Here is a 25,403-nt window from a genome sequence, read left to right as displayed (position 1 = left end):
AAAATAAAATGAAAAAATTCTCTCCACCAGCCTCAGATCCAGGCTCTGAAGCAGACTCCAGGGAAGCCCAAGAGCTGCTGTGCTGAAACCCAGGCTGCAGGGGAGGTTGAGAGACCCCACCTCTGCCCTCCACCCCCCTGCAGGGCAGAGCTCCCCCTCCTGCAGTCAGGGGGAAGGGGCTCAACCTCAGGAGTCCCCTGCCAGCACCAGGCAGGCAAGGGTAGGATCTGAGTGGCAGGGGTCAGCCCCATCAGGCACATGGGGAAACTGAGAACCGGAACCGGAACCTCTGCTCTCAGGACTACCACACTGGAAGGCACAGCGACTTTGCTGTGGTCCTTTGCAGAGGCCTTCAGAGGAGTGTTCTTTGTTCTCCAACTTTGCACAGCCTGAGGGCAGAGGTGGTCCCTGGGGGTTCCCCCTATTCCCCCCCACCCCAAGCCTGCAGTGAGCAGCAGTGGGGCCAGCCTCAGGCTGGTGGGTCTGTGGGCCGAGTCATCAGGAGCCCATGTGCCGGTGATGCCAAACTTGGGGTCTGGGTGGGCCGCTGGGAGCCTGACTAGCTCAGGAGTAGCCAACGTGGGTGATCCACCCACATTCAGTCCCTTGTCCCATATGACCCAAAGCTCTGAGGACTGTGACAGAAAGGACCCAGAGGGACACTGGCAGGGCTTGGGGCTCAGCCTCTGAGCAGGCAGGGCCCCAGCTCAGCCAAGCTTCCTCCTGCCAGTCATTCATTGATGTCATCAACACACGGGCCTATGTTGTGAGTGGATTTTTTTTATTAAGTAGTTCACAATGTTTGATTACATTTAATATTCGAACACCAATACCAAACCCACCACCATTACATCTTCCCACCACCATATTTCGGATGTTTCCATCCTGAGCCCCAACCCCTGCCCCAAAGCAGAACCAAAATAATTTATTTGGTATTATTTGTTATGAATAAACCGCTGAAAATGCTCCGAAAAAGTTTCCTTAGAGGAGAGTGTGCAAAGATTGTTGTATTTCACCCAGGGGCCTTTAAGTCCTTCTATAAGAGATTACTAACATATTGTTAAAGGTTGAGCCTTGTGTGCTTATTTATGTATCTGTAAAAGTATATTTTCTTCTAAGATTGGTTGCCTTCTACTTTAAACCCCCATCATATGTGGTGGTGCACTACTCTTGTATTATGAGTGGTGTGAGGTATGAGATGACGCACAGCCATGTGCACAGTCCAGGAACAGTTTTCACTCATGGGTGAGGCTTGGCTGGAGAGAGTGGAGAGTGGCCGTGGGCATGGCGGCAGTTGAGTTTTGGAAATAGTCAGCTGCCAGGGCTGGGTCCCTTGGAGTTGGAAGGGGCCTCACTCGCCCACCCCCTCCAGGGTGCCCTGAATGAAACAGCCTGGTGCGGGTTCTACAGCATGGCTATGGCGAGTTGCTTTATGCTCTCTTCCATGTTGTGAGTGAGTGGACTTAATGCAGGTCCCTCCTGGCCCAGTCTGAGAGCCCTCGATGCCCCTGGGCACCCTGGGGGATCATCCAGGGTCTACAAGCAAGGCTGCAGTAGACTTGGAAACTCCCGGTCACCTCTCTGAAAGTCAGCAGCGCTTGAGGCCCTAGGAACAAGCTTCTACTGATTTCCAGTCCACACTATTATTTCTTTTTTAAGTTTTCGGGTGACATCTGACCTGTATTCATTCTCTCTCTCTCTCTCTCTCTCTCTCTCTCTCTCTCTCTCTCTCTCTCTCTCTTTCTCTTACACACACACATCTGACCTGTATTCATTCATTCTCTCTCTTTCTCTTACACACACACATCTGACCTGTATTCATTCATTCTCTCTCTCTCTCTCTTTCTCTTACACACACACACACACACACACACACACACACACACACACACACACACACATTCTTCCTGAGGTTATTCTTTTCCATAATTCCTGTCCCTCTTCCAGGTCCTGGGCTCTCCCTTCTCTCTCCCTTGGGGATGGGGTGTGCAGACAGGGCTGGACCAGAGCGACCAGAGCCCCAAAGCCCCAGAGCACCTGCACGAACCAGGCTGGATTCGCTCGTCTGAGCCGTGGGATGACCAAGGAAATTCCATTTCAGTTGCACGCAGGGCTATAGAGGGAGGGAGAGAGGGAGGGAGGAGGCAGCCACCTGCCCCGAAGACGCGAGCGCGCGGGCAAACTGGAGCCCCCAGCAGGCAAGCACAGAACCGGAGGTTAACGCCCGCCCGGGGGGCGGGGGGCAGAGGGAAAAGGCGGGGGCAAGCCCGGGCCGGCGGAACCGGGCCCAGGGCGGCCTCAGTTTCCCGGTCCGGGCCGCGGGGCCGAGGCGGGGCCGAGGAGGGGCGGGGCGGGGCGCGCGGCGACGCGGGGCTGGGGTGATGCGCGCGCCCCGCCCCGGCCCGCCCCCTCGGGCGGGGCCCCGCGGGTCTTAACGCGCCCCCGCGCGGCGCCGCGCCTCGGCCGCCGCCTGTCGCCGCCCGAGCGTGTCCGCGCCGCCCGCGTCTCCGCATCCTCCCGCTCCCGGCCGCGCCATGGAGGGCTACCACAAGCCGGACCAGCAGAAGCTGCAGGCCCTGAAGGACACGGCCAACCGCCTGCGCATCAGCTCCATCCAGGCCACCACGGCGGCGGGCTCGGGGTGAGTGCGCGCGCGCGCGCGGGGCCCGGCTGTAGGGCGCGCCGCCGGTGGGGGCGCGCGCCTCGCGCGGGGCCCGGCTCCCCGCGCCCCCGGCCGGGCCGACCGCGGCGCCCGGGCCGGTCCTGCCGGGTCGCCGGGGCCGCCGCGCCGGGCAGACCCCGCGCCCGCGCCCGCGCCCGCGCCCGCGCGCGCCCCCCCTCGCGGCTCCCCGCGGGCACCCGCCGCGCCCGCCCGTTCGCGGCCGGGGAGGATAAACCGACGCTCCGCGTTTCCCGCGCGCCCTCCCCGCCCCCCCCGCACCCCCAGCAGCAACTGTTCCTCGGGTCTGGCTCGGCGAGCACTGGAGCTGGAGCCCGAGCCGCCCGCCTGGAGCGCGCCCGGCAGGAGGGTGGGGGGGGTTTCCCGGGTGCGGGGCGTGCAGGGCACGGCGGCCACGTGTGTGTGTGCGTGCGGTGTGCGGGGCCCGGCCCCCGGCGGGAACGGGAGGGGGGAGGGGAGGCCTGCCGGGCCCTGCCACCCGTCCGGAATGAAGTCCCCGGGCCGGCCGCCGCGCGCCCCACCCCCAGCGCCCTCCCCCCGGCCCCGAAGGTGGAGCGAAGGGCCCTCGCTGAGCCCCGGGAGCCTCCCTCCCTCCCTCCCTCCGGGAAGGTGTCCGGTGACGCGGACAGTGGCCGCCGGGCAGCCCGAGGGCCGGGGGTAGCGGGGCCGAGAGGGTCCCAGCCTTGCCCGTTCTCTGGCCTGTAAAATGGGAACCTCTCGACGACGCCCACGGGAGGCTGTGGGGATCCCAGGAAACTGAGCGCAGGGCCCCCCCCTCCACCCCCAGTTCGGGGAAAAGATACCCGGGTGGGGGCTTGGGGGGCACACCGAGGGCTCCGAGCGAGGGAGGTGTGGTTCCCAGGGGCGTTTTTCATTCAAATTGCCCTCCCAGGAAAGAAAGGCGGACCTGTGGCCAGTCTCATACAGAATGTGTCTTTTTTCCTTTTTTTTTTTTTTTTTTTTGCTTTTTGGGTCACACCTGGCGATGCACTGGGGTTACTCCTGGCTCTGCACTCGGGAATTACCCCTGGCGGTGCTCAGGGGACCATATGGGATGCCGGGAATCCAACCCAGGTTGACCGCGTGCAATGCAAATGCTGTCACTCCTGCCCCCAGAATGTATCTTACTAATAGGTAAAAATAGTTTCCATGAACAGCTTTGTAATGGGCTATCTCACGATGATTCGATTTAAAAGAAAAAAAAGTTAAAAAAAAATAAGGAAGTTTGGTTTTGGTCTTTGGATGAGTCCATACTCCCCGTTTGTGCCTTTTAGACATCTGGGTCCTGCCCCAAGTCAGTGAGACACTCCCTGCCCCCCCACCCCCACCTTTACATAGTGTGATAGAGAAGTTAGTTCTGAGAAGGAAAAGGAAAAAGTTCTCAGAAGGGATAGAACCTCTTCTGGCTGCTCTCTCTTCCCTCCCATGCACCCTTTGGACGGACTCTTGTGGTTTATATCCACTTGACCCCCATTGACTTGGGGAGCCACGGCCCCAGCCCCCAGCCCTGCACAGAGTAGGCCTACACACCTTGCATTAGATGCCCCGTGTGACTAAACCCACTTCCCTTGACCATTTCCGGGGCCATTTGTCCCACAGAGCCTTGCTGAACCCCCTATAGGCAGGCAGCAGGCTCTCTGGGGTCTGGTGACCTGAGATCCGTGGTAGGGACCCCTTGTGACAACAGCCTTCGTCAGTAGCAGCATGTCCTACGTCCTGAACATAACCCTCCAGACAGCCTCTTTCATTCCCATTTGAATGACCAGAAAACTGAGTCTTTGGTTCTGTGACTTGCCCTACCTTGGCACTGGGGCAGAGCAGGAGTGGGGATGGTCCACATGGACAGTCGTTCCTGGGAGATCCCTGAGGCAGGTGGGCCGCACGGTCCGAGAATGGAGAGAAACTGGGGAGGGGACCGGCAGGTGCAGGGATGAATCACCGTTTGAAAGGACACAAAAATAATATCTAAAACTGCAGGAGGGGCTCCAGAGAAGAAGGGTCTTGGGTCTCGTTGGCTCTTGTTTGTTTGGGGGGGACTAGGGAGGGGACCACACCTGGTTGTGCTCGGGGATCACTCCTGGCAGTTCCAGGGTCTGTATGCAGCGCCGGGTGTCTAACCCGGGCTGCCCACGTGCAAGGCAGGGCCTTGATCCCTGTAACAAACATTCCCCTGAAAAATAATAGACAGTGTGTGTGGCAAGTGAGGGTCGGGGTGTGTTTCCACTGTGATGATGCCACAAAGCGCTCTGGTTGGTGGGGGACAGCTCAGCGTAGGGTGTTGGCTTGGCCTCGGGGGAGGCTCCGGACCCGGGGGGGTGGGCTGTGCTTGCTGTGTGTGGAAGACACAGGAAAAGAGAGAGTCCAGTGAAGGAAGTGACCTTGCAGGGCAAGCCCTGGCACAAGAGAGATTTTGAAAGGGGTGTGCCAGGAGGCCCTGTGTGCCCCAGAAGTAGTAAAGGAAGGCAAGACGGGGGGGCGGGGGCAGCGATGAGCTCCCTCAAGTGGAAGCTGGGTGCTGTGGGCGCTGGCCTAGCCGCAGTGACCAGGTCAGGGCAGGGGCTTCCGCTTGGTGAAGCCTTTTCGTGGCTGCCCAGGGCTGGACTGAGACGAGCTGTCACGGAGGGCCCGAGGGGGGTCAGCTGGCTTCGTGGCTTCCGGCCTTTGGTGACCCGGGTCCGTGGGCCGCACAGGGAGAACACTGACCTCTCGGGAGCTGGGCCCAGTGAGGAGGGACAGCGCACACAGAGGCTCATTGTTGGCGGGGTGGAGTTGGGGGTGCAGTGGGTGGGCAGCAGTTGGGGTCCAACAGCTCACTTAGGTGTGTGAAGAGTGACACCAGCTTCCCCTGTGAGAAACTTCCAGGGTGGGGCGGGGGGACAGTCGGGCAGTCAGTCAAGTTCTCCCAGCGCAGGGGGGCTACACTGCATCGTCCAGCATGGCTGAGGGGCCTCAGGAGGCCTCAGAAAGTATGGGGGGGGCGTCTCCTGGCCTGGCTGGTGGGCCCGTCTCCGACCTCGGTTTCCCCAAATCTTGGAAGAGGTTGCCCTGCCCGACAGGTTGTTTTCAAACTGGGGCTCTCGGCTGTGGGCCTGCTCCGAGGGGCTGTGCTCCCAGTGACCTGGGAGAGTTGGCAGGACAGGAAATGCCCCGCCACCCCCTGCCCTAGCAACCAGGCCTGCGGCAGCCTGGCTCTGACCCCGTGTGGCCCCCCTCCCCGCCTGGGCGGCCGTTGGATTGCCCGGGCCGCAGCATTGCCCAATGCACTGTGGGGCTCCCTGACTGACTTCCGGGGAGGCCGTTTGCCCCACCCCCCTGACCTCCACGGGGCTGAGGGGCAGCTGAGAGCCCAGCCTGGCCCCGAAGGAGGGTCAGGTTGACATGTTCTCTCTCTCTCTCTCTCTTTTTTTTTTCTTTTTGGGCTACACCTGGCGATGCTCAGGGGTTACACCTGGCTCATGCACTCAAGAATCACTCCTGGTGGTGCTCAGGGGACCATATGGGATGCTGGGAATCGAACCCGGGTCGGCCGCAGGCAAGGCAAACGCCCTACCCGCTGAGCTGTTGCTCCAGCCCCAGGCTGACGGGTTCTCGTGGCTTCCCCTGACCCTGAGCGCCCCTTTGACCCCTGCACTTTGCCTCTGTCGCAGACCCTGATCCCGCCAAGTCAGGAGCTTCCTTATTGCCCTGCACGCAGCCTTCTGCGCCCCGCCGGGTCCTCCCGCGGACTCTGCACGCCCCTGGATGGTGCTGCACAGTGGACGCAACTCGGCGGGGGCTGGTGAGAACTGGGACGACCCCCACCCCGGCTGGGGCTTCTTGTTCAGGGGTCAGTCGCACCCAGGCAGACTCTGGGTGTCGTCTCTGAGGGCCGTACCAAATAGGACACTCGAGTTTTCTCTGTGGCGCTCTCAGCAGCTCACCTCCTTTTGCTTGCTTGTTTGTGTGTTCGTTTGTTTGGGGCCACACCCGGCAGTGCTCAGGGATCACTCCTGACTCTGTGCTCAGGGAACCATGTGGGATGCCGGGGACTGAACTTGGGTCAGCTGTGTGCAAGGCAAGCCTTCTATACACTGTACTATCAATCCGCCCCCCATACACACACACCTCCTTTTTAAAAAATGCTTATGTATTTGCAGGGGAGGTGTACTTGGCTGTGTTCAGGGGACCGTATGTGGTGCCAGGGAGACACTGGGGCTGGCCACGTGTGTGTGTTAAGGCAAGTGCACTTCCCTTAACACACACACACACACACACACACCCCACACACACACCCCACACCCCCCCCCCTCCTTTTAAAGCCTTTCCGTTCAGGGTAGACTAGACTGAACACACCTGACACACTGACTTCAGCTGTAACTTATGTTACTTAAGCTTCACTCAAGTGTGAGCCCCTGGTGGTATGCCAGGATGTCAAATCCAAGGGCTGAGCCCGTGCTGTGTGTACCCGGGGCCCCGGGTGGGTCCCATCCGGGCAGACAGGCAGGCAGGTGTTGGCTCCAGAGCCCCTGTGTGTGTGTGTGTGTGTGACCTCCAAACAAACCCAGGCGAGAATTCCTTAACCGAGGGGTAATCTGCATACCAGCACTTTGAGAGTTGAGCTCAGTTAACTCAGCAACTTCCATCCAAGGTAGTGTTCAGAAAGCCTCTCTGAGTGGACCCCACCCGAGTCAGGACTGCCCCGTGCCACCACGGGAAGCCATGGCGCTCTTTGGCAAGCCCTCCCCAAGCCCAGCTTCGAGCAACACCCCTGACTTGCTCCTCATCCTCTTCCAGAGCAGCACGAAGTCCCCCCAGGTCTGGCCTCCCTGCCCTGGAGCGCATGGTTGGGGCAGTTACCCAGGGCCCAGGGGCCATTATTAGGCCGTTAGTAAAGAAGCTGAGTGCTGTGTTTTATCCTCCGCTCCCCAGTTTGCCCTTGGGCCGGTTATTTCCCCCGTCCCTCAAGATGAGGAATAGATTTGGGGCTGGAGAGGTCACTCAGTGTATAAGACGCTGGCCTTGCCTGTGACTCACCAAGGTTCTATCCCTGGCATTACGTCTGGTCCCCTGAGCCTGCCAGGAGTGATTCCTGAGGCCAGAGCCAGGAGCAAACCCTGAACACCGCTAAGTGTGGCCCTACAACCAAAAAACAATCTAAAAAAAAAAAAGAAAAAAGAATAGATTGGACGCAGTCTGCTATAGTAAAAGTTAAAGGTAAAGGCCCTCCCGTTGATCATCGATTTGCTCGAGTGGGCCCAGTAACGTCTCCATTGGAGACTTTGTTGTTACTGTGTTTGGCATATCGAATACTCTCGGTAGCTTGCCGGGCTCTCCGAGAGGGGCGGAGGAATCGAACTCGGGTCGGCCATGTTGGCCGCGTGCAAGGCGAACGCCCTACCGCTGTGCTATTATTTGCTGAGCAGTTGCCGCTTTCTGTGCACTGTGCCAGACCCTTGAAACAGACCCCTGAGGCTTGGGCCCCACCCACACGTGGAGCTCCTCTTTGGGGTGGTCTGGGAGGCTGTTGTTTAAGTCGGAGGGTGCAATTACCGTTAATCTTTTTTTTTCCTTCAATTTTTTATTTTCATGAATCATCGTGAGATACATTTACAGACTTTCATGATTGCGTTTCAGTCCAACAATGTTCAGGTACCCACCCCTCCACCAGTGCCCATTCCCCACCTCCAATGTTCCCAGTATCCCTCCCCCCACCCCCACCCCTTCCCACCTCCTGCCTCTGTGGCAGGCACAATCCCACCTGCTCTTTCTGTCCTTTTGAGTATTATGCATTACTGTTAATCTTACGGGAAACTTTTTTTTTTTTAACATTCCTACCAAATTATCCCAAATAGGAATATTCTGCAGGTGCAGGAAACCTGACCCTCATTCTGTTGGGTTCCGCTTACTGTCCAGTCTCCACTTGACCGGGAGCGCTGGGTGAGGCACGTGCCTCAGGCTTCGAGTGCCCTCCTGAGCTCAGGTTACAGCAGGAGAGAGGGCCAGCCGGCGATGACAAGCGTTATTGAGATAGTCTGGTCAGGGTGGACTTCTTGGAGGAGGTGATGTGGTGCGGAGGTTGGCGGGTTGGCGTGAAACTGTCTTCAGGGATGTAAAGAGTTCTTCCAGGGAGAACCCAGCTCAGGCGTCAGATTGGGAGCATCAGGAAAGACCAAGGGTCTTGGAGATGCCACACAGGGCCGCGTGGGCCGGAGAGAGAGTACAGCAGGGAGGTCGCTCTCCCTGCACATGGCCGACCCAGGTTCAATTCCTGGCACCACACGAGGTTCCGCTGAGCACCACCAGGAGGAGATTAAGTGCCTGTGTTAGTAATGTGTGGGCGGGAGTGATAGCCCAGCAGGTAGGGCGTTTGCCTTGCATGCAGCCGACCCGGGTTCGATTCCTCTGCCCCTCTCGGAGAGCCCGGCAAGCTACCGAGAGTATCCCGCCTGCACGGCGAAGCCTGGCAAACTCCCCGTGACGTATTCGATATGCCAAACACAGTAACAGCAAGTCTCACGATTCGTTGTGAGACATTACTGGTGCCCCGCCTGAGGAAATTGATGAACGGGAGGACAGTGCTATAGTTAGTAACGTGCGAGTTCTAGGTAGTGGACCCCCTAGCCCATCCACAGGCATCACTGGGCTGTCACGGGGCTTTTGGCAGTTCTGGGCAGCCCCCTCCTCCTCTCTGGAAGTGCTGCCCCTGGATTCGGTGAGGGGCCTCGTTCCACGGCGACACCCGCGGCTACTCCTCAGCAGGTCCCGGGCAGAGCCCTGTCGTCCCCACGTTGTTGGTGAGAGTTCAGGGCGGTGCTGCTCTTCCCTTTCTTCCTGAATCCTTCTGGGCACGCAGTTGTTTTCCATTTTCTCTTTCCGAGTGTATTTGCAGCTGGTTGTTGGGAGTCTTTTATCCCACTTGGGGTGGGGGCGGAGGGCGTCCAGCTTGCCACACTAACACCTCCAACCCTCGCTAGCTCTCACTCCAGCCCCGTCTCGCTTTTGTTTCGCCTTTGGTTGGTGTTTATTTGGGGGGGCCACACCTGGCTGGGCTCAGGGGTCACTCCTGGTGGGGCTTGGGGCCCGCCCGAATGGGATGCTGGGGGATGGGGCCCAGATCAGCCGCATGCATGGCCGTACCAGCCGGGTCACCTCTCGGCCCCGCTGTCACATGCTCCTGTGCCCCTTCTTTCCACCTTCTTACCCCTTCTTCTTCGAGATCCCGCCTTATCAGGCATTCCTTAGATTTTGACTCTCTGTTTTCAACCCGATTTATTTAATTCCGTATTTACTTCCAGTTTCACACGTTGATCTTCCTCTTGCCTTTGAGCTTTATCTTTCTCCAACTTTTCCTAGTGGATCTTAGCGATTGATTTTTCATTCATGTGTCCTCCCCCCAATTTTGGATAATGTCTGTCTCTTTCTCTCTTTCTCTCTTTCTCCTATTTTCTTGCTTTCTCTTTCTCTTTTTCTCTCTCTCTCTTTCTTTCTCTCTTTCTTTCTTTCTTTCTTTCGTTCGTTCCACCCACACCTGGCAGTGTTCAGGGCTTACTCCTGGCTCTGCGCTCTCAGCGATCACTCCTGGCAGGGCTCAGGAGAGTGGGTGAGGTGCCAGGGATCAAAACCTGGCTTGGCTACAAGGCAGACGCCGTGCCCGCTGCCCTCTCTCTCCCGCCCCGTGGTCGGTGCTCTCTTCATGGGCATCTTGTCTGTATTCTGAAGCACAGCAGCTTATCTCGCCAAGGCTGTCAGAGTGCTGGCGTCCCTGGCTGGCCTGTTAGTCCTGTGATGGAGCCTGGCCTGCGTCACCCAGCTCGATGGCACAAGCCCTCACCCTTCCTCGGCAGAGGGAGCGTCCCCGGAAGCACCGCTGGCCCCTCGGGCTCCCTTATTCTGTTCCCAGCAGCAGAGATGGAGACGGGCCAGCAGGATGCCAGCCTAGCCTGCGCAGGGGCGGGAACCAAACGTCACCTCACGGGCCTCGTGGGGCAGGTGGCGGCCACGGCCCAGCTACTGTGCAACCTGTGCTCTCACGACGGACTGCCCGCCCTCCCCCACTCTGCCAGCCTGGGCACGCTCCTGCCATGTGCGCCAGTGCGTGCGCCCTGACGTCTGTCCCCGGTGGGGTGGACAGGGCAGCGGGGGCTTCTTCCTACCCCCTCACCCTCCTTTGTGCCTCCTTTCTGCTCTCTCTCTGACAGCCTTGTGACTTTGGGGGTTTGATTTCTTTTCGTTGGGAGGCCGCCGAGGTGGTGCTCCAGGACCCTGGCGCTACTCCTGGCGGTTCTTGGCCAAGTGGACCCGAGGTCCAATACAAAGGCCCAAGGATGCACTGGTGCTTGGGCCCGGCGGTCTCGGCCATTACCTAGGCCACCCCAGCAGCCGTGGGGGGACCGTGAGGTGCTGGGGGCCAAACTGGGATGGGCAGCTTATGCAAGGGACGTGCCTTAGCCCCCGTTATTGGGTCTCCGGCACAAGGTCTTGGCTTTGAGGCGGGGGGGCACTGCGAGGAAGTTTAGGTTTTGGGGTATTCCTGGGAGGGCTGGGGCTCATCCTGGCTCTACGCTTAGTTACTTCCAGCGTTTCTGGGCAGCCAGCAGTGTGGTGGCAGGGTTCGAACCCAGGTCAGCTACATGGAAGACCGGCACCCTACCTCGTTCCTAGCTCTGACCCACAAGGTCTCGATTTGTTTTGTGTGTTTGTGTGTTGGGGGGGGGGGGGGCTGGGGGGGGTGGAACACCCGAGTTCTCAGGGGTGACTCCTGGCTCAGCACTCCGGGATCACTCCTGGTGGGCTTGGGTGCTGGGGTCGCCTCTCAGCCGGCCGTACCCTCTCTCCAGTCCCTAGGTGATGGTGCCCACTGCCCCTGGGGTAGGCAGGGCAGCGGTCCAGCTGAGGGGTGCTGGGACTTCGGCTGGAGGCTGGCGCTGAGCAGGGTGGCGTGGGGCCCCACCCGGTGGGCCAGGGCTTCTCGTTGACCTTGGCTCACCTCCCTCTTCCAGGTCTAGTGCCTCTCCCTCTGCCAGGAGTCCATAGACAGGCTAAGTATTGAGGTGCTCGTGTGCCGGGGGGTGTGGCGACTAAACCGGCATGGACCGCTCCGGATTTCTCTACTAATGAACGTGTCTGTGCTGGGAGTGACTCACCCCTAACCTGCTGGGGGAGGATGGGGGGGGCCCGGGGTGGCGTAAGTGGAACCGAGGACTGGGGAGGCGCCAAGCTCTCGTGAACGCGACGCTGCATGTGGGCCGCGGGTGTTTCAGGGTGAAAGGGCATGTTTCGGGGTGAAAGGCCTTGGCAGCCCCGGAGGCCGCATGGAGCAGGCTGCATGCATGCGGTCCGCGATCGGAGGGTTCGTCTGAGGCCTGGACAAGCCCTGGGAAGCTTGGAAGGCCTCAGCGAGCTGCCTCTGTAAGATGTGGTTCTGGCATGTCCTAGGGCCAGTTCCTTCGTCTTGTAAGTGTAAGAACAATTATTAGAACAAGAGTCGGGGACCCCTCAGCACGTGCCCCCCCCCCAAGCCCCCGAAGGACAAGTGGCTCTTGTCCAGGGGCAGAAGGAATCTGTGCTTCCGTGTAAACATACCCTTTGTAGGAGACAAGGCAGTGCACTTGGCCCAGGAAGTTCTGCCCCCGAAGTGTGACTCCAAGCACCCCTCAGAATGTCCTTTTCTGAATATGGCCCCTGACTTGGGCCATGAAGCTCGAAGGGAACCAGGGCCCAGTTTGCAGACATCCACCGCCACGGTGGAGGCAGCAGGGAGAGAGAGGTTCATGGTGGCTCAGCCCAGGAGCTGCAGGGCACCCCTGCTGAGTGGGCCAAGCCCTCCTCCCCCACCCCCCCAGATACCGCTCAGCTCGGCAGTCAGTCTGGGCCCTGCTTGGAGCCCGAGGTGGGAAGCAGGTCTGCCCACCACCCACTGTGGCCCTGAGGGTCACTGCCATCTCAGACACCCCCCCAGCTGCCCTAGGCCACAACCTGTGATTCTCCGTGACCCCGGGTACCCCCGTCCCAGGAGCAGGAGCGTGTGGCTTTCGGAAAAACCGGGCCGTGACTACCCGTGGGGACCTTCTGCCGTGAGGTCCCCGCACAGGGGCCAGGGCCAGGGGCCATGACTCAGGCGTGTCTCTCTCCCGGCCACAGCCACCCCACGTCCTGCTGCAGTGCCGCCGAGATCATGGCCGTCCTCTTCTTCCACACCATGCGCTACAAGGCCCAGGACCCCCGCAACCCTCACAACGACCGCTTCGTGCTATCCAAGGTAGGGGGCCAGGCAGCCCGCCCACCACTAACCTCCGGCCCTGGGGGATGAAGGGGTGCTGGCTGAGCTCTGCCCTTCCCTGGGCATCTGACTTTGCCCACCTGGCAGCGTGGCGGGAAGACATGGGGGAAGAATTGCCCGTCTCTAAGCTTGGGCGGGCGGGACGTGCGTCCGGGTCTGGGGTGCAGCTTTGTGACTTGCTGTGTGTATCAGGCTGAGCCGCTGTCCCAAGGCTGCCACTGGCTCTCGTGGGCTCCCCGGCCCCCACAGATGCATACCCGGGAGAGTCAGAGCCACACACCATGCCGCAGATCCTGCGGTGCCCGGCCCCCTGCCAGGCTCCTGGCCTTGGGTCCCCGGGGAGAGGCCTGGGCTCTCAGAAGTCTGTCCAAGCTCGCTCAGTGCCAGGGAGCAGGGATCAGGGCAGCCGGCTGCCCGCCCGCCAGGCTCTGGCAGGGGCTGACCTCACAGCTGCTCCCAGCACCTGTCCAGCGGCCAGCGGCCCTGGGCTGCTGGCTGCGGGAACGCTGGTCTGGGAAGAACGGAAGGGCAGTGACCTCCAAGTCGCTTCTGGCTCTGAAGGGGACCTGCCCAGCAGGCTCAGCCAGGCCCTGGTCTTTGGGTGCCGAGGGAGCCCCCAGGAAGCAGCCCTCCCCCCCCCACCTGCCCACCTTCCCTAACCCCCCCTCCCCTCCTCCCCCCCCCCCCCCCCCCCCCCCCCCCCGCAGGGCCATGCGGCACCCATCCTGTACGCTGTGTGGGCTGAGGCCGGCTTCCTGCCCGAAGGAGAGCTGCTGAACCTGAGGAAGATCAACTCTGACTTAGATGGACACCCCGTCCCTGTAAGTGCCCCTCCCCCAGGCGCCTTCCCCCAGGCCTGTGTTCACTTCCTGTTACCCAAGGCCTGTGGGGAGTGGGTGGGGTTCCCACGGAGATGCTGGGAGTGTTGAAAGGCCAGTGGGGCTGTGAGGGAGGAAGGAAGGACCTGGGGGCTTCCGGGCACGCCCCCAATGGCGGTGCTGCCGCTGGGACCTTTCAGGTTCTGGCCGGCGGGGATCAGGGTAGGCTGCAGGGAGCCTCCCCTCAACCGCCAAATGCCGGACTTCTCCCCTGCGGGGCCTCCTGAGCCAGACGGGGGTTCACTGGGAAATAGTGAGATGGATGCAGCCGAAGCCGGTCACCCCGTTTTCTCCTTGGGGTGCTAGTCCCTTGGCTATTCACAGCTCCTGGGTTGCCACAAACACTCCCTGTCACCCATCAGGACTGGGGCTGGAGCATCAACTCTGTGTGTGTGTGTGTGTCTGGAGCACAAGCTGTATATGTGAGACAAACACTCCCTGGCACCCATCAAGACGGGCTGGAGCACAAGCTCAGTGTGTGTTGTGTGTGTGTGTTTGTGTGTGTGTGTGTGTGTGTGTGTGTGTGTGTGTGTGGCTGGAGCACAAGCTGTGTGTGTGTGTGTGTGTGTGTGTGTGTGTCCCAAGCTCAGAACCCTCAGGTCTGCACAAACTCTGTGTGTATGTGTGTGTCAGGTCACACAAGCTGTGTGTGTGTCCTAAGCTCAAGCTTTGTGTGTGTGTGTCTGTGTGTCCCCAAGCTCAGAACCCTCAGGTCCGCACAGCCAGCCAGAAGGTACCTCTAGGAGGCTCCGCTCCTGAGACCCAGCCGTAAAGGGAAACAGGGTCACCCAAATGGGCCAGTGCTGCTGGCTTTGTTATGACTACTCTAAGCCACCGTGCGAGTTGTGGCGGACACAACCGGAGGCTGAGGGCATGTGGTCCAGACAGGCTCAGGCTGAGTTCCCGCCACTGCCACTACTGCTGAGGGGGCTTCGGAGAACGCGCCCAAGTCCTGCGGCCTGTGGGGGGCACGGGAGCGTCCCAGGGTGTACAGTCCTCTGGCGGCCCCGGTCTACGCTTCTGGTCTGAAAGCCGCGAGTCCAGGGAGGAAATTGGGCAGCACGCTGCTTCCCCGTCTGTCCCCGTGAGTGACCCGCCTCCTGTTTTGACAGAAACAAGCTTTCACCGACGTGGCCACTGGCTCGCTGGGCCAGGGCCTGGGCGCTGCTTGCGGGATGGCCTACACGGGCAAATACTTCGACAAAGCCAGGTAACCTGCGCACCCGCCCTCATCAGCCCCTGCCGGGGAGGGGAGGGGAGGGCAGAGGAGAGGATGGTCCCCAGCCTCGGCTGACCTACCTGATGTGTCCTTGCAGACACCCCCGAGCCTGGCCCCAAGCCCCGCCTCCCCACAGCCCCTTCAGATGAGGACATGGGCCCCGGGCGGACAAAGGTGGGCCAGAGGCCAGGCCAGCCCCAAGCCCAGACTCCTGACCTCATACCCTGGCGGGGTCTTTGCTGAGGAGTCCCGGTTACCCCTGCTGTCTGACTCGGGACCCTGAGTCCAGTCCTGAGCTCCTTGTTCTTAGATCTGCCTGTTCTGGAGCGTTCTGGGCATCCCAGCTTCCTTCCCCGCTCAGCTGGCTGAGAAACACACCTCAGGAAGGGTTTGGGCCTGCTAGTGTGGGTGGGCATCCTGAGCCGGGGGTGGGGCTTGCTGCCGCAGCACCCCCACCCCAGCAGCGTTCTGGCCCTGGACTCTGCTTGCTGTAGACTGGGCCTTTGGATGGGGGTCTCTGGTAGACGGGGCGAGGGTGGGGGGTTTAGGAATCGAAAACCCTCAGCAGTCAGCCCTTAGATTCTCTGTGCAGTGTTGGTGGCTTGAGCATATTCTATCGTGGTTGGGGGTTCCTCTGGGAAGGAAGCTCCAGGACCTTGGCAGCAAGAGCTCGGCCCTAGGGCTGGTTACTGGTTCCAGGCAATCCACACCATGACAGAAGAAGCCAGAGCCAGAGGGCAGCCATGGGCGTTAGTGGTGGCCAATTGCTGAGGACTCGGGAGCTGGGCTGAGGCTGCACCTGGAGCAGTGGGGAGCAGGCTGGGCTGGGGGGCTGGACCTACTGGGTGCAGGCTGGGATGGGGCGGGGGGCTGGGTGTAGGCTGGGCCTACTGGGTGCAGGCTGGGATTGGGGGGGCTGGGTGCAGGCAGGGCTGGGGGCTGGGCCTAGTGGGTGCAGGCTGGGATTGGGGGCTGGGCTGGCTGGGTGCATGCAGGCTGGGATAGGGGGAGCTGGGTGCAGGCAGGGCTGGGGGCTGGGCCCGAAGGAATGCCTGGAGTCAGCACTGCAGGCTGGAGAGAGAGGGAGGCACTGGCCTAACAGAGCAGCTACTTTCCATTGTGGCCAAGCCAGCTCCCCAGGGTGTGTGGAACAAGCCTGGGGGTGGGGTGTGTGTTGGAGTATTTGTCCCAGAAGCAGAGGTGTAGGTTCCTCATTCCCGAGGATCCTGAGGATCCCCGGGGAGGGGGGGAGGGTCGTGTCCCCCAGTGAGGAGAAGGGCCGGTTGCACCAGCCGCCCTGGCAGCTGGGCGTGGCAGGATGCCAGGGGATTGTCAGGCTGTGCCAGGCTTCTGGGGTGGCGATCTGATAGCCCACGGCCTGCTCCAGGCCGTCCCCACCCCAGCCAGAGTGGCCCGGCCGGCCGTCCACATCACTAGCTCCTCCACGTTTCTTTCAGGTGGTTTTGTTTTTCGTTTTGTCTTTTTGCTATAAAATGCCTATTTGAAATAGACCAAAGTATTCCAAGGAACAAAACACTTTCTCGCCAGCCTCCTCCAGTTTAAATAGTGCCAACAACCTGCTCTATTTCCTGCTCTTCGTAGTAAGAAGTAAAACTGACAATCTGTGCTGCTAACATTTATACAGTTTTACAAAACCGTTCCCTTATTGAGGGGGAGATTCTATTTATTTATTTATTTATTTTTAGTCAGGAGGCCACACCCTGCAATGCTTGGGGCTTACTCCTGGCTCTGCACTCAGGAATCACTCCTGGCAATGCCCGGGGGACCTTATGAGGTACTGGGAATCAAACCCAGGTTGACCACGTGCAAGGCAAACGCCCTCCCCGCTGTCCTGTCGCTCCAGCCCCCGTACCCGATTCTTAAGGATAGTGTAAACATCTGAGCAGTTCCCTGTGCCAGTTCCTGTCCTGAACCTTGCTTGCATGATGCCAGGAGGTGGCTGCCAGGGCTGGAGCACACACAGGCTTCGCATGCGGGAGCACTGGACCTGGTCCCCAGTACCGCCTGGCTCCTCCTCCCCACCCCCACCCCACACGTGCACATACACCGCCACGCCCCGAACCACGAGTTTTGTGCGGTGCCTGTGGCCTGTGTGTGTCGAGGAACCTCCCAGGCAGCTGCTGCGGGTACTTGACCCCCGTTCAGGGCCCCTGCCCCTTGTTTGGGGTTATTCCTAAATGGATATTTCAGCCCCCCCTAAACCTAACGGCTTCAGGCACACAGGACACATTCCTGGCCTTCCCTGGAAGTGGGTGGGACTGGGCAGGCAGCCAACCTTCCCCACGGGGCCAGGGTGGGGTGGGGGGCCCCCTTCCCAGGGGGCCTCTAGCTCATGGGGCTGGTCGCCGGAGAGCAAGACCCATGAGACCTGTGCTCCAGCCCCATGAGGCCACACCAGCTGAGTCCTGCTGTCCCGCCTCTGCTCCAGCACCCCCCAACCTTGGCCTTGCTGCCATGGGTCTGGATGCCTACCCTTCTGCAGAGTGACCCACCCCACCCCCCACCCCCAGCCTTGCAGACCCCAGCCTCACCAAGGGCAAACAGTGAATCTCCCCCACTGCTGAGTCTCAGGCCTGAGCCTCTGCCTCTGCTCTGAGCACTTGCCTGGGGGAGGGAAGGGGCTCATGGTCGCAGCCCTGCCCACTGTCCCCCCGCACCCCTCTGTGTCTCCCCCTCTCGGTAATCCCCCTGTCAGTGCTATCAGTTGACTCGACCTGTCAGTGCCTGGGGCAAGACAAGGCCCCTGGCCTGGAGAAGGGCCAGGCTCGGGCAGGGGCCAGTCCTGGGAAGGGGAGGCCTGTCGCTGCCCAGCCTTGGCTCATGTCCTTCCCCCTGGGGCCTCCCCGCCTAGATGCTTCCAGGCCACCTGTCCTGGTCCCCAGGGTCACTCAGCATTCCTGCTCCGGAGAGGTGCAGCACAGTAGCCCCCCTCTGCCCCCAGAAGTGGGCACCTCACAGTCCAGCCAGCCATCTACCCTCATCCCTGTTTGCCCTTGTGTGGTGGGCCTTGATGTGACCCCTCTGTGCCCTGATTTCGGGGAGCCAGCCCTCCTCTGGGAGCTGCAGAAGTGCCCCCTCAGCCCTTCTCCCCGGACGCATCTGTGGGGTGGGCGCAGGTGACTGACGCCCTGTGTCCCCCCCCACAGCTACCGCGTCTACTGCATGCTGGGTGACGGGGAGCTCTCGGAGGGCTCCGTGTGGGAAGCCATGGCCTTCGCGGGCATCTACAAGCTGGACAACCTCGTCGCCATCCTGGACATCAACCGCCTGGGCCAGAGCGACCCCGCCCCACTGCAGCACCAGGTGGACGTCTACCAGAAGCGCTGCGAGGCCTTCGGGTGCGTGCGGGGCGGGCGGTAGGGGTCCCGGGCTCCTCCCCGCTGACCTGCGGTTCCCGGCAGCTCTGAGTGGGCACAGTCCTGAGCGTGCTGGGTTGTGCTCGGGGAAGCTGAGGGATGGGGACCTTCGGGGGCTGAAGCCATCTGGGTGCCCCCCCCCCGCCCCAGCCTCACCAGCCCGGGAAGTAGGAACAGGCCAGCCCTGGGTGGGGAGGGGGTTCTGAGGTGCTCCCCCAGGGAACAAACTCACTGCAAACAACTCACAGCAGTGGTGGAGCCGACCCTGGCAGCCATCGGATGGCGCTTCCCTGGGACTCCAGCTGCAGAGGGCGAGGTCTGGGTGATGTAGGCTCTGGGGCCCACCGGCCCCCGGGCTGCCCCCCAGCGGGTGGAGGTGCAGGGCAGGCAGGCTGGCAGCCACCTCCTGGTAGAGGCAGACAGCGATACCCAGGGCAGAACCCGAGCACTCGTTCTTCACCGGGTGGGACCTCCAGCTTGGCTTACCATCCCCTGGGACCTTCCTTCACATCAGTCTCTGCTTGTCAGGGGGTCCCCCAAAGGGGTTGCCTTAAAAGGTTGCCCTCCCCAGCACCCCCTGAGCTCAACAGTGGTTCGTTCTCTGAGTGATTCCAGCCTCAGGCTGCTTCAGTGTGGAATCTGGGCCCAAAGGTAGTCGGGCCGCTGGGGCCACAGAGCAGGGTTCATAGTTGATGGTTCTCTGGGCACTGACGGGGATGACCCTCAGCACAGACTCGCCCCTGAATACCACCACGCTCCCCTGACCCCTGAGATTGTTCAGTGGGCAGGAGCGCTTGCTCTGCCTATGGGGAGATACAGGTTTGGTCTCGGGCCCCGAGGACCCCCACACCAAGCCAGGAGTGGCCCCTGAGCCCCACCAGGTGTGTCTCCACGGCGCTCCTGAAACAGTCTGTCCAGAGATGGCTGGCTCATGGGCCACACAGCCAGAGTTTCCTCCCCAGAGCAGCTTCCCGCAGGGGTGAAGAGCCAGAACGGAAATGGGGATTTGTTCTTAGAGTCCTCGGAAGGCGGGAAATGGAGAACAGAGATGCCAGACCCCGGGCTGGCCTGGAACTGTCCAGGCTTGTGTGGTGGGGGTGGGCGGGCTCTCTGGGGGACCCCTGATGGACTCTCCCCCCCCTCCCCCCGCTCTGTCCCCAGCTGGCACGCCATCATCGTGGACGGACACAGCGTGGAGGAACTCTGCAAGGCCTTCGGTCAGGCCAAGGACCAGCCGACGGCCATCATCGCCAAGACCTTCAAGGGCCGGGGCATCTCAGGTCTGTGCCCACCTCTGGGGCGGCTCAGCGGTCAGCATGGCTGAGCCAGGGCCCGTGTGGAGGAGAGGGAAGGACAGGGCAGGGGGAGCCCGGAGGGAGAGAGAAGGGACACCTGAGACCTCCCCGTCTGCGGGCACAGGCTCAACTCCAGGACCTGCCTCGAGCTGAAGGGCGGCTTGCCCAGGCGCCCCCAGAGGAACCTGGGGCTCCCTCAAGAGAAGCACCCCAGAGATGGTGGGAAAGTGTTCAGAGGCCCGCAGGGCTGAGAGTCTGTGATGCCTGGGCACTGTGAGGCTAGTCCTGGCACACAGGTATAGGGTCTCAGTTCCTGGTGTTAGCTTGGTCGGTACTAGCTCCCGGTGTGAGTGTAGACAGTCCTAGCTTCCAGTGTTATCGTGTACAGTCCCAGCTCCCTGTGATAGTGTAGACAGTGCTAGCTCCCGGGGTTAGTGTAGACAGTCCCAGTTCCCAATGTTGGTGTGGACGGTCCCAGCTTCCCATGTTAGTGTAGATGGTCCTAACTCCTGGTGTTAGTGTGGATGGTGCCAGCTCCCAGGGCCAGACAGGGCCTCACGCCTTCAGAGCTGGGACTGCAGGTTGTCGGGGCATGCCTGGCTCATTGGGGGGGGGGGGGGGGGGGGGGGCCGGGAATCTACAGTGGTGGGGCTGAGGGGTTTGGCTGGGCCACGTGCTGTGGCCATCTCCCTGCCCCATGGGAGCCTTCCAGGGTGGGCGGACATCGGCGAGAGACTCTGGGACCTTGCTACCTTCTCAGGGCCGCTGGCTGCCAGGAGGACACCAGGCCGGGTGTGGGCATATGGGGTCCCCGGCCCGGGAACTGGCCTCATGCTGGACGCCTGTCGTGCCCTCAGGGGTAGAAGACAAGGAGGCCTGGCACGGGAAGCCCCTGCCCAAGAACATGGCAGAGCAGACCATCCAGGAGATCTACAGCCAGATCCAGAGCAAGAAGAAGATCCTGGCCACGCCGCCCCAGGAGGACGCGCCCTCCGTGAACATCGCCAACATCCGCATGCCCACCCCGCCCAGCTACAAAGTCGGGGACAAGGTGCGCAGATGGGTCCCGCCTCTCTGCTCGACAGGAGTAGCTGGGCACCAGCCAGCTCCGGGGTGACTCGTAGGGCTCAGAGAGGGTCAGGAACTTGCCCACAGCCACACAGCAAGGGGGCCAGAGCCCAGGGTCCCTTAGCCTGAGCTTGGGACTACCCCATGTCTGCCCCGCGGCCTGCAGGGGCCTGGAGGGCTGCCCTGGTGGGGCGGGTGGGCCCACACAACCGTCACGGGGGTGGGTGGGGGGAGGCGAGGGCTGTGGAGCCCGAGGTCATGGAGGTCAGTTGCCGTGGGCTGCTTCTGTCCACCCATCTCCCTCCTCTCCTTCCCCCGAGCGACCTCAGCTTCACCACCCCCTCCCCCTCCCCCTCCCCCCAGATCGCCACCCGCAAGGCTTACGGGCAGGCGCTGGCCAAGCTGGGCCACGCCAGCGAGCACATCATCGCCCTGGACGGGGACACGAAGAACTCCACCTTCTCCGACCTCTTCAAGAAGGAGCACCCGTCACGCTTCATCGAGTGCTACATCGCTGAGCAGAACATGGTGCGTGCGGGGGGCCAGAGGCCAGGAGGACCTGGACCTGGGCAGGGGGGGTGGGGCAGCCGTGTCCTGGCCCTCAGCCCACCCCAGGGTGACAGAAGGCATGGGAACTCTAGGTCTGGGAGAGGCAAGATCCCCCCCCAGCCCCCAGCCTGGAGGTCCCAGGTGCTCACGAGCCCCTCGTGGTAGGGGGAGGGGTGCACGCCACTCTGTTAAGCTCCGAGCTGGCCTGCTGGCGGGCACCTTGGGGGGCTTTGCAGGGGGCTGGGGAGGAGAGACAGCCTGCTGTGGTGGGGGCGTGGGGGTGGGGTGTTTGCTAATTGCTTAAGTGATTCCCTCATTCCTGGGACGTGGGGGACAGGCGTTCCAGGTGGAAGCGGGCGGTTGCATGGGTTGGGTGGGTGGGTGGGTGGGTGCAGGAGGGGTGGGGACAGCAGGCGTGACAGAGCCCCCGTCACCCCCCACGCCCACCCAGGTGAGCATCGCCGTGGGCTGCGCCACACGCAACAGGACCGTCCCCTTCTGCAGCACCTTCGCCGCCTTCTTCACGCGCGCCTTCGACCAGATCCGTATGGCCGCCATCTCCGACAGCAACATCAACCTGTGTGGCTCGCACTGCGGCGTGTCCATCGGTGAGCGGCCGGGGTCTGGACAGACAGGCAGGGGCGGGGGAGCAGGCTCCATTCCCCGGGGCGGGGCCTCACCCCTCCGTGCATCCTTTCCCGGGCCCCAGGGGAAGACGGTCCCTCGCAGATGGCGCTGGAGGACCTGGCCATGTTCCGCTCCATCCCCGGGGCCACCGTCTTCTACCCGAGCGACGGCGTGTCCACGGAGAAGGCCGTGGAGCTGGCCGCCAACACCAAGGTTGGTCCCCCCCGGCCCACTGGGCGGGTGCTCGCTCTGGCTGGGGACAGGAGGGGCGGTTGGCTGCACGGGCTCAGCAGGGAGCAGGAGAAGCATTGGGCAGTGGCCCCCGCCCGGGGCACCCCACATGGCTGCACGGTGGGAAGTACCCGAAGGCGGGCATGAGGTCATAAAAAACTCAGTCCCTGGCACCGCCCACCTAGCAGCACTGCCCTTTGGAACCACCCCCCCCCCCCCCAAGCTGAGGGTGCGGGTGGCCACCACTCAGTGGCATGCCACAGACTCGTGTGTGTCACCTGTAGCTGCGTGCGTCCCGGTCGGGGGTTACAGACCAGCCGTGGTGGGGGGAGGGGGCCCTTAAGGAACTGAAGGCGGGTGTGGGGCACTCACCAGGGTGGAGGCGGCCCTGGGCCACTACTCCACACGACACACAAAGACACAGCACAACACACAGCATATGAAAGGGAACACTCATACAACACAAAACAACACAGCTAACGTAAAACATAACACATACAACAACACACACACACACACACACACACACACACACACACATCCCGAGCAGCAGGTCAGAACAAGAGCCCCCTCACTTCCACAGGCCCTACGGGGTGCTGGTGGGTGGGGCTCCGGTCCAAGGTCATGGTCCCTCCGGACGGCGCTGGCTGTCACCTGCTCTTGGACAGGACGTGTCCTCACCCCCGCTCACCCCCATGCCTCTCGACCAGGGCATCTGCTTCATCCGCACCAGCCGCCCAGAGAACGCCATCATCTACAACAACAATGAGGAGTTCCGTGTCGGCCAGGCCAAGGTCAGTGCGGGGCCTGCCTATGGGGCCCGGCGAGTGCCGCCTCCCCCCGCACTCCCCGAGTCCCTGAGTGCCCTGAGCCTCACCACCCCCTCCCGCTGCTCCTAGGTGGTCCTGAAGAACAAGGATGACCAGGTGACTGTGATCGGCGCTGGTGTGACTCTGCACGAGGCCCTGGCTGCTGCCGAGATGCTGAAGACAGGTGGGCTTCCAGGCGCTGCGGTGCACACGGCCCCCCTCCTGAACCTGGGGGGCCCAGCCTAGGGGCCACACAGTGGGGGGTGGGGAGCTGCAGTCCTCAACACGGCTGGTCTCAGCAGTTCCTCGGGTGGGGCCTCGGCTTCCCTCCCAGGGGCAGGCAGGAGTCACCTCCGCCAGGGAGACCTCTTTCTCCCTGTCTTAACTGCGCTGAGCTGGGCCCCCGGGAAGGGCCGAGGGTCCTGCAAAGAAGCTCTGATGTCATGGGGCAGGGGAACAGCTCTGAGGAGCGGGGGCAGGAGCAGGAAGGCGGAAAGCCCGGGCTATGGGGCCGTGGGGAGGCCGAGGTGCCCAGCTTGAAGAAAGCCTGGCTGCTGGCCACGGCCCTGCTTTGGGCCTTTCTGACCAAGGCCCCTCCTGGCCCTCCCTCCATGCTTCAGGGAGCATGGAGGGAGGAGCCATTTGTCTCCTTGCTCGGAGCACACCCTTGGCACATCCTGGCAGGATATGGGGTGGGACCTGCTCTTGGTGGCCCCCGAGAGCAGGAGCCAAGCGAGTCCTGGAGGAAGAGGTGGGCCAGGACTGAGCCGAGGCGGAGGTGGGCTCGGCCAACCGGAGCCCAGCTGCAGGCCTGAGCAGACCAGGGGCCCCGCCCAGGACAGGGACAGGCCACAGCTGGGCGTTCGCTCTGTGCTGGTGCTCTCCGGACGTCCAGCACCCGGGGGAACCGGGGCGGATCCCCGGCGCCCACCTCCTGACGCTCTGGCACGCTCCGTCCTTCTTCCCTTCCAGAAAAGATCAACATCCGCGTGCTGGACCCCTTCACCATCAAGCCCCTGGACAAGAAGCTCATTCTTGACAGCGCCCGCGCCACCAAGGGCCGAATCCTCACGGTGGAGGACCACTACTATGAAGGTGCGGCCCCTCGGGCGGGGTGCTCTCCGGCAGCCTGGGGCGGGGTTGCGGAGGGCAGCGGGAGGGGCAGGACAGGACTCTGAGTGCCTGGGCAGAGAGAGCAGCCTCCAGGCAGCCCCCCACCCCCACCCCTGCATGGCACTCCTAGAGGAGGAGGGAGGAGGTTCAGGTCTCCACCAAGGCTGGTGTTAGAGATTCAGGCGGGGCGGCGGGGAGGAACTGCCAGGCCAGTGAAAGGCTGCGAGCTTCATTGCCCCCTCTCCCCGGTTAGCCCCCATCCTGCTGGGAAGGCTCCCCTCTTAAAAAACATAATAAGGGGCTGGAGAGATAGCACAGCAGGTAGGGCATTTGCCTTGCACGTGGCCGACCCGGGTTCGATTCCCAGCATCCCATATGGTCCCCTGAGCACCGCCAGGAGTAATTCCTGAGTGCAGAGCCAGGAGTAACCCCTGAGTGCAGAGCCAGGAGTAACCCCTGTGCATTGCCAGGTGTGACCCAAAAAGCAAAAATAAAATAAAAAATTAAAAATAATAATAAGATTCAGAGGCTGGAACAACAGTACAGCAAGCAGGTCAGGCGTATGCCTTGCACGCAGCCAGCCAGGGTTCCATCCCCGGCATCCCAGTTAGTCCCCTGAGCACCGCCAAGAGTGATCCCTGAGTGCAGAGCCAGGGCTAACCCCTGAGCAGTGCCTGCCGGCTGTGACCCAGAAAGAAATCCTCAGCGCCCCTCCCCGCCCTTCCCCCCATGGGCTTCCCCCACGTGGCAGGGTCTGCAGCGTCCGCCTGGTGCCCACCCACCTGCCCTCCCCTGCTTGTCTCACAGGGGTGGGCACTTGGGCCCCGCCCTCCCCCCCCCAGGCTCTCTCACCGACTCCCCTTCCTCTGCCAGGTGGCATCGGCGAGGCCGTGTGCTCCGCGGTGGTGGGCGAGCCCGGCGTCACCGTCACCCGCCTGGCCGTGAGCCAGGTGCCGCGCAGCGGGAAGCCGGCGGAGCTGCTGGCCATGTTCGGCATCGACAAGGACGCCATCGCCAAGGCCGTGCGGGGCCTGGTCTCCAAGGCCTAGGGCGGGGTGCCATGGCCACACATTCCAGGGGTTCTGGCAACGGTGCTTGCAAAGGTCTGGGAGGGTAAATATATGTTTGGAGAAAACCCAGTGGCCCCGAGTGCTTATTCTTGGAAGTCGGGGTGGGGCCGGCCCAGGGCGGTGGGTCCTCCCCTGGGTGTCCTGGGCCTTTCGTTGTTTGCTTTTGGGTCACACCTGGGGGTGCTCAGGGCTTACTCCTGGCCCTACACTCAGGGATCTCTCCCAGCAG

At 61.9% G+C, this 25,403-nt stretch overlaps 1 protein-coding gene across 1 annotated transcript; it reads left to right on the top strand.

Annotated features, from left to right (window-relative positions):
• The first annotated feature begins 2,419 nt into the window (after positions 1–2,419).
• TKT (transketolase) lies at positions 2,420–25,243 on the top strand. The gene is made up of 14 exons (XM_056129179.1): positions 2,420–2,641; positions 12,800–12,917; positions 13,646–13,759; positions 14,929–15,026; positions 18,203–18,394; positions 19,574–19,692; positions 20,565–20,758; positions 21,139–21,303; positions 21,776–21,932; positions 22,034–22,164; positions 22,893–22,976; positions 23,082–23,175; positions 23,964–24,086; positions 24,978–25,243. The coding sequence occupies exons 1-14, from the start codon at positions 2,535–2,537 to the stop codon at positions 25,151–25,153; spliced, it is 1,872 nt and encodes a 623-aa protein (XP_055985154.1). The 5' UTR covers positions 2,420–2,534; the 3' UTR covers positions 25,154–25,243.
• The last annotated feature ends 160 nt before the right edge of the window (positions 25,244–25,403 follow it).

The sequence above is a fragment of the Sorex fumeus genome, unplaced genomic scaffold (genome assembly GCF_029834395.1).
Source record: "Sorex fumeus unplaced genomic scaffold, SorFum_2.1 ptg000072l, whole genome shotgun sequence".
Lineage (NCBI taxonomy): Eukaryota > Metazoa > Chordata > Mammalia > Eulipotyphla > Soricidae > Sorex > Sorex fumeus.
Note: the sequence above shows the minus strand (reverse complement) of the source record. Positions and strands in the feature narration are given on the sequence as shown.

Excerpts from the sequence above, each read along its gene's own strand:
- TKT (XM_056129179.1), top strand. The coding sequence starts at position 2,535 with ATGGAGGGCTACCACAAGCCGGACCAGCAGAAGCTGCAGGCCCTGAAG. Across the intron at positions 13,760-14,928 it reads TAGATGGACACCCCGTCCCT|AAACAAGCTTTCACCGACGT; the intron begins GTAAGTGCCCCT and ends CTGTTTTGACAG. Across the intron at positions 21,304-21,775 it reads ACATCGCTGAGCAGAACATG|GTGAGCATCGCCGTGGGCTG; the intron begins GTGCGTGCGGGG and ends ACGCCCACCCAG.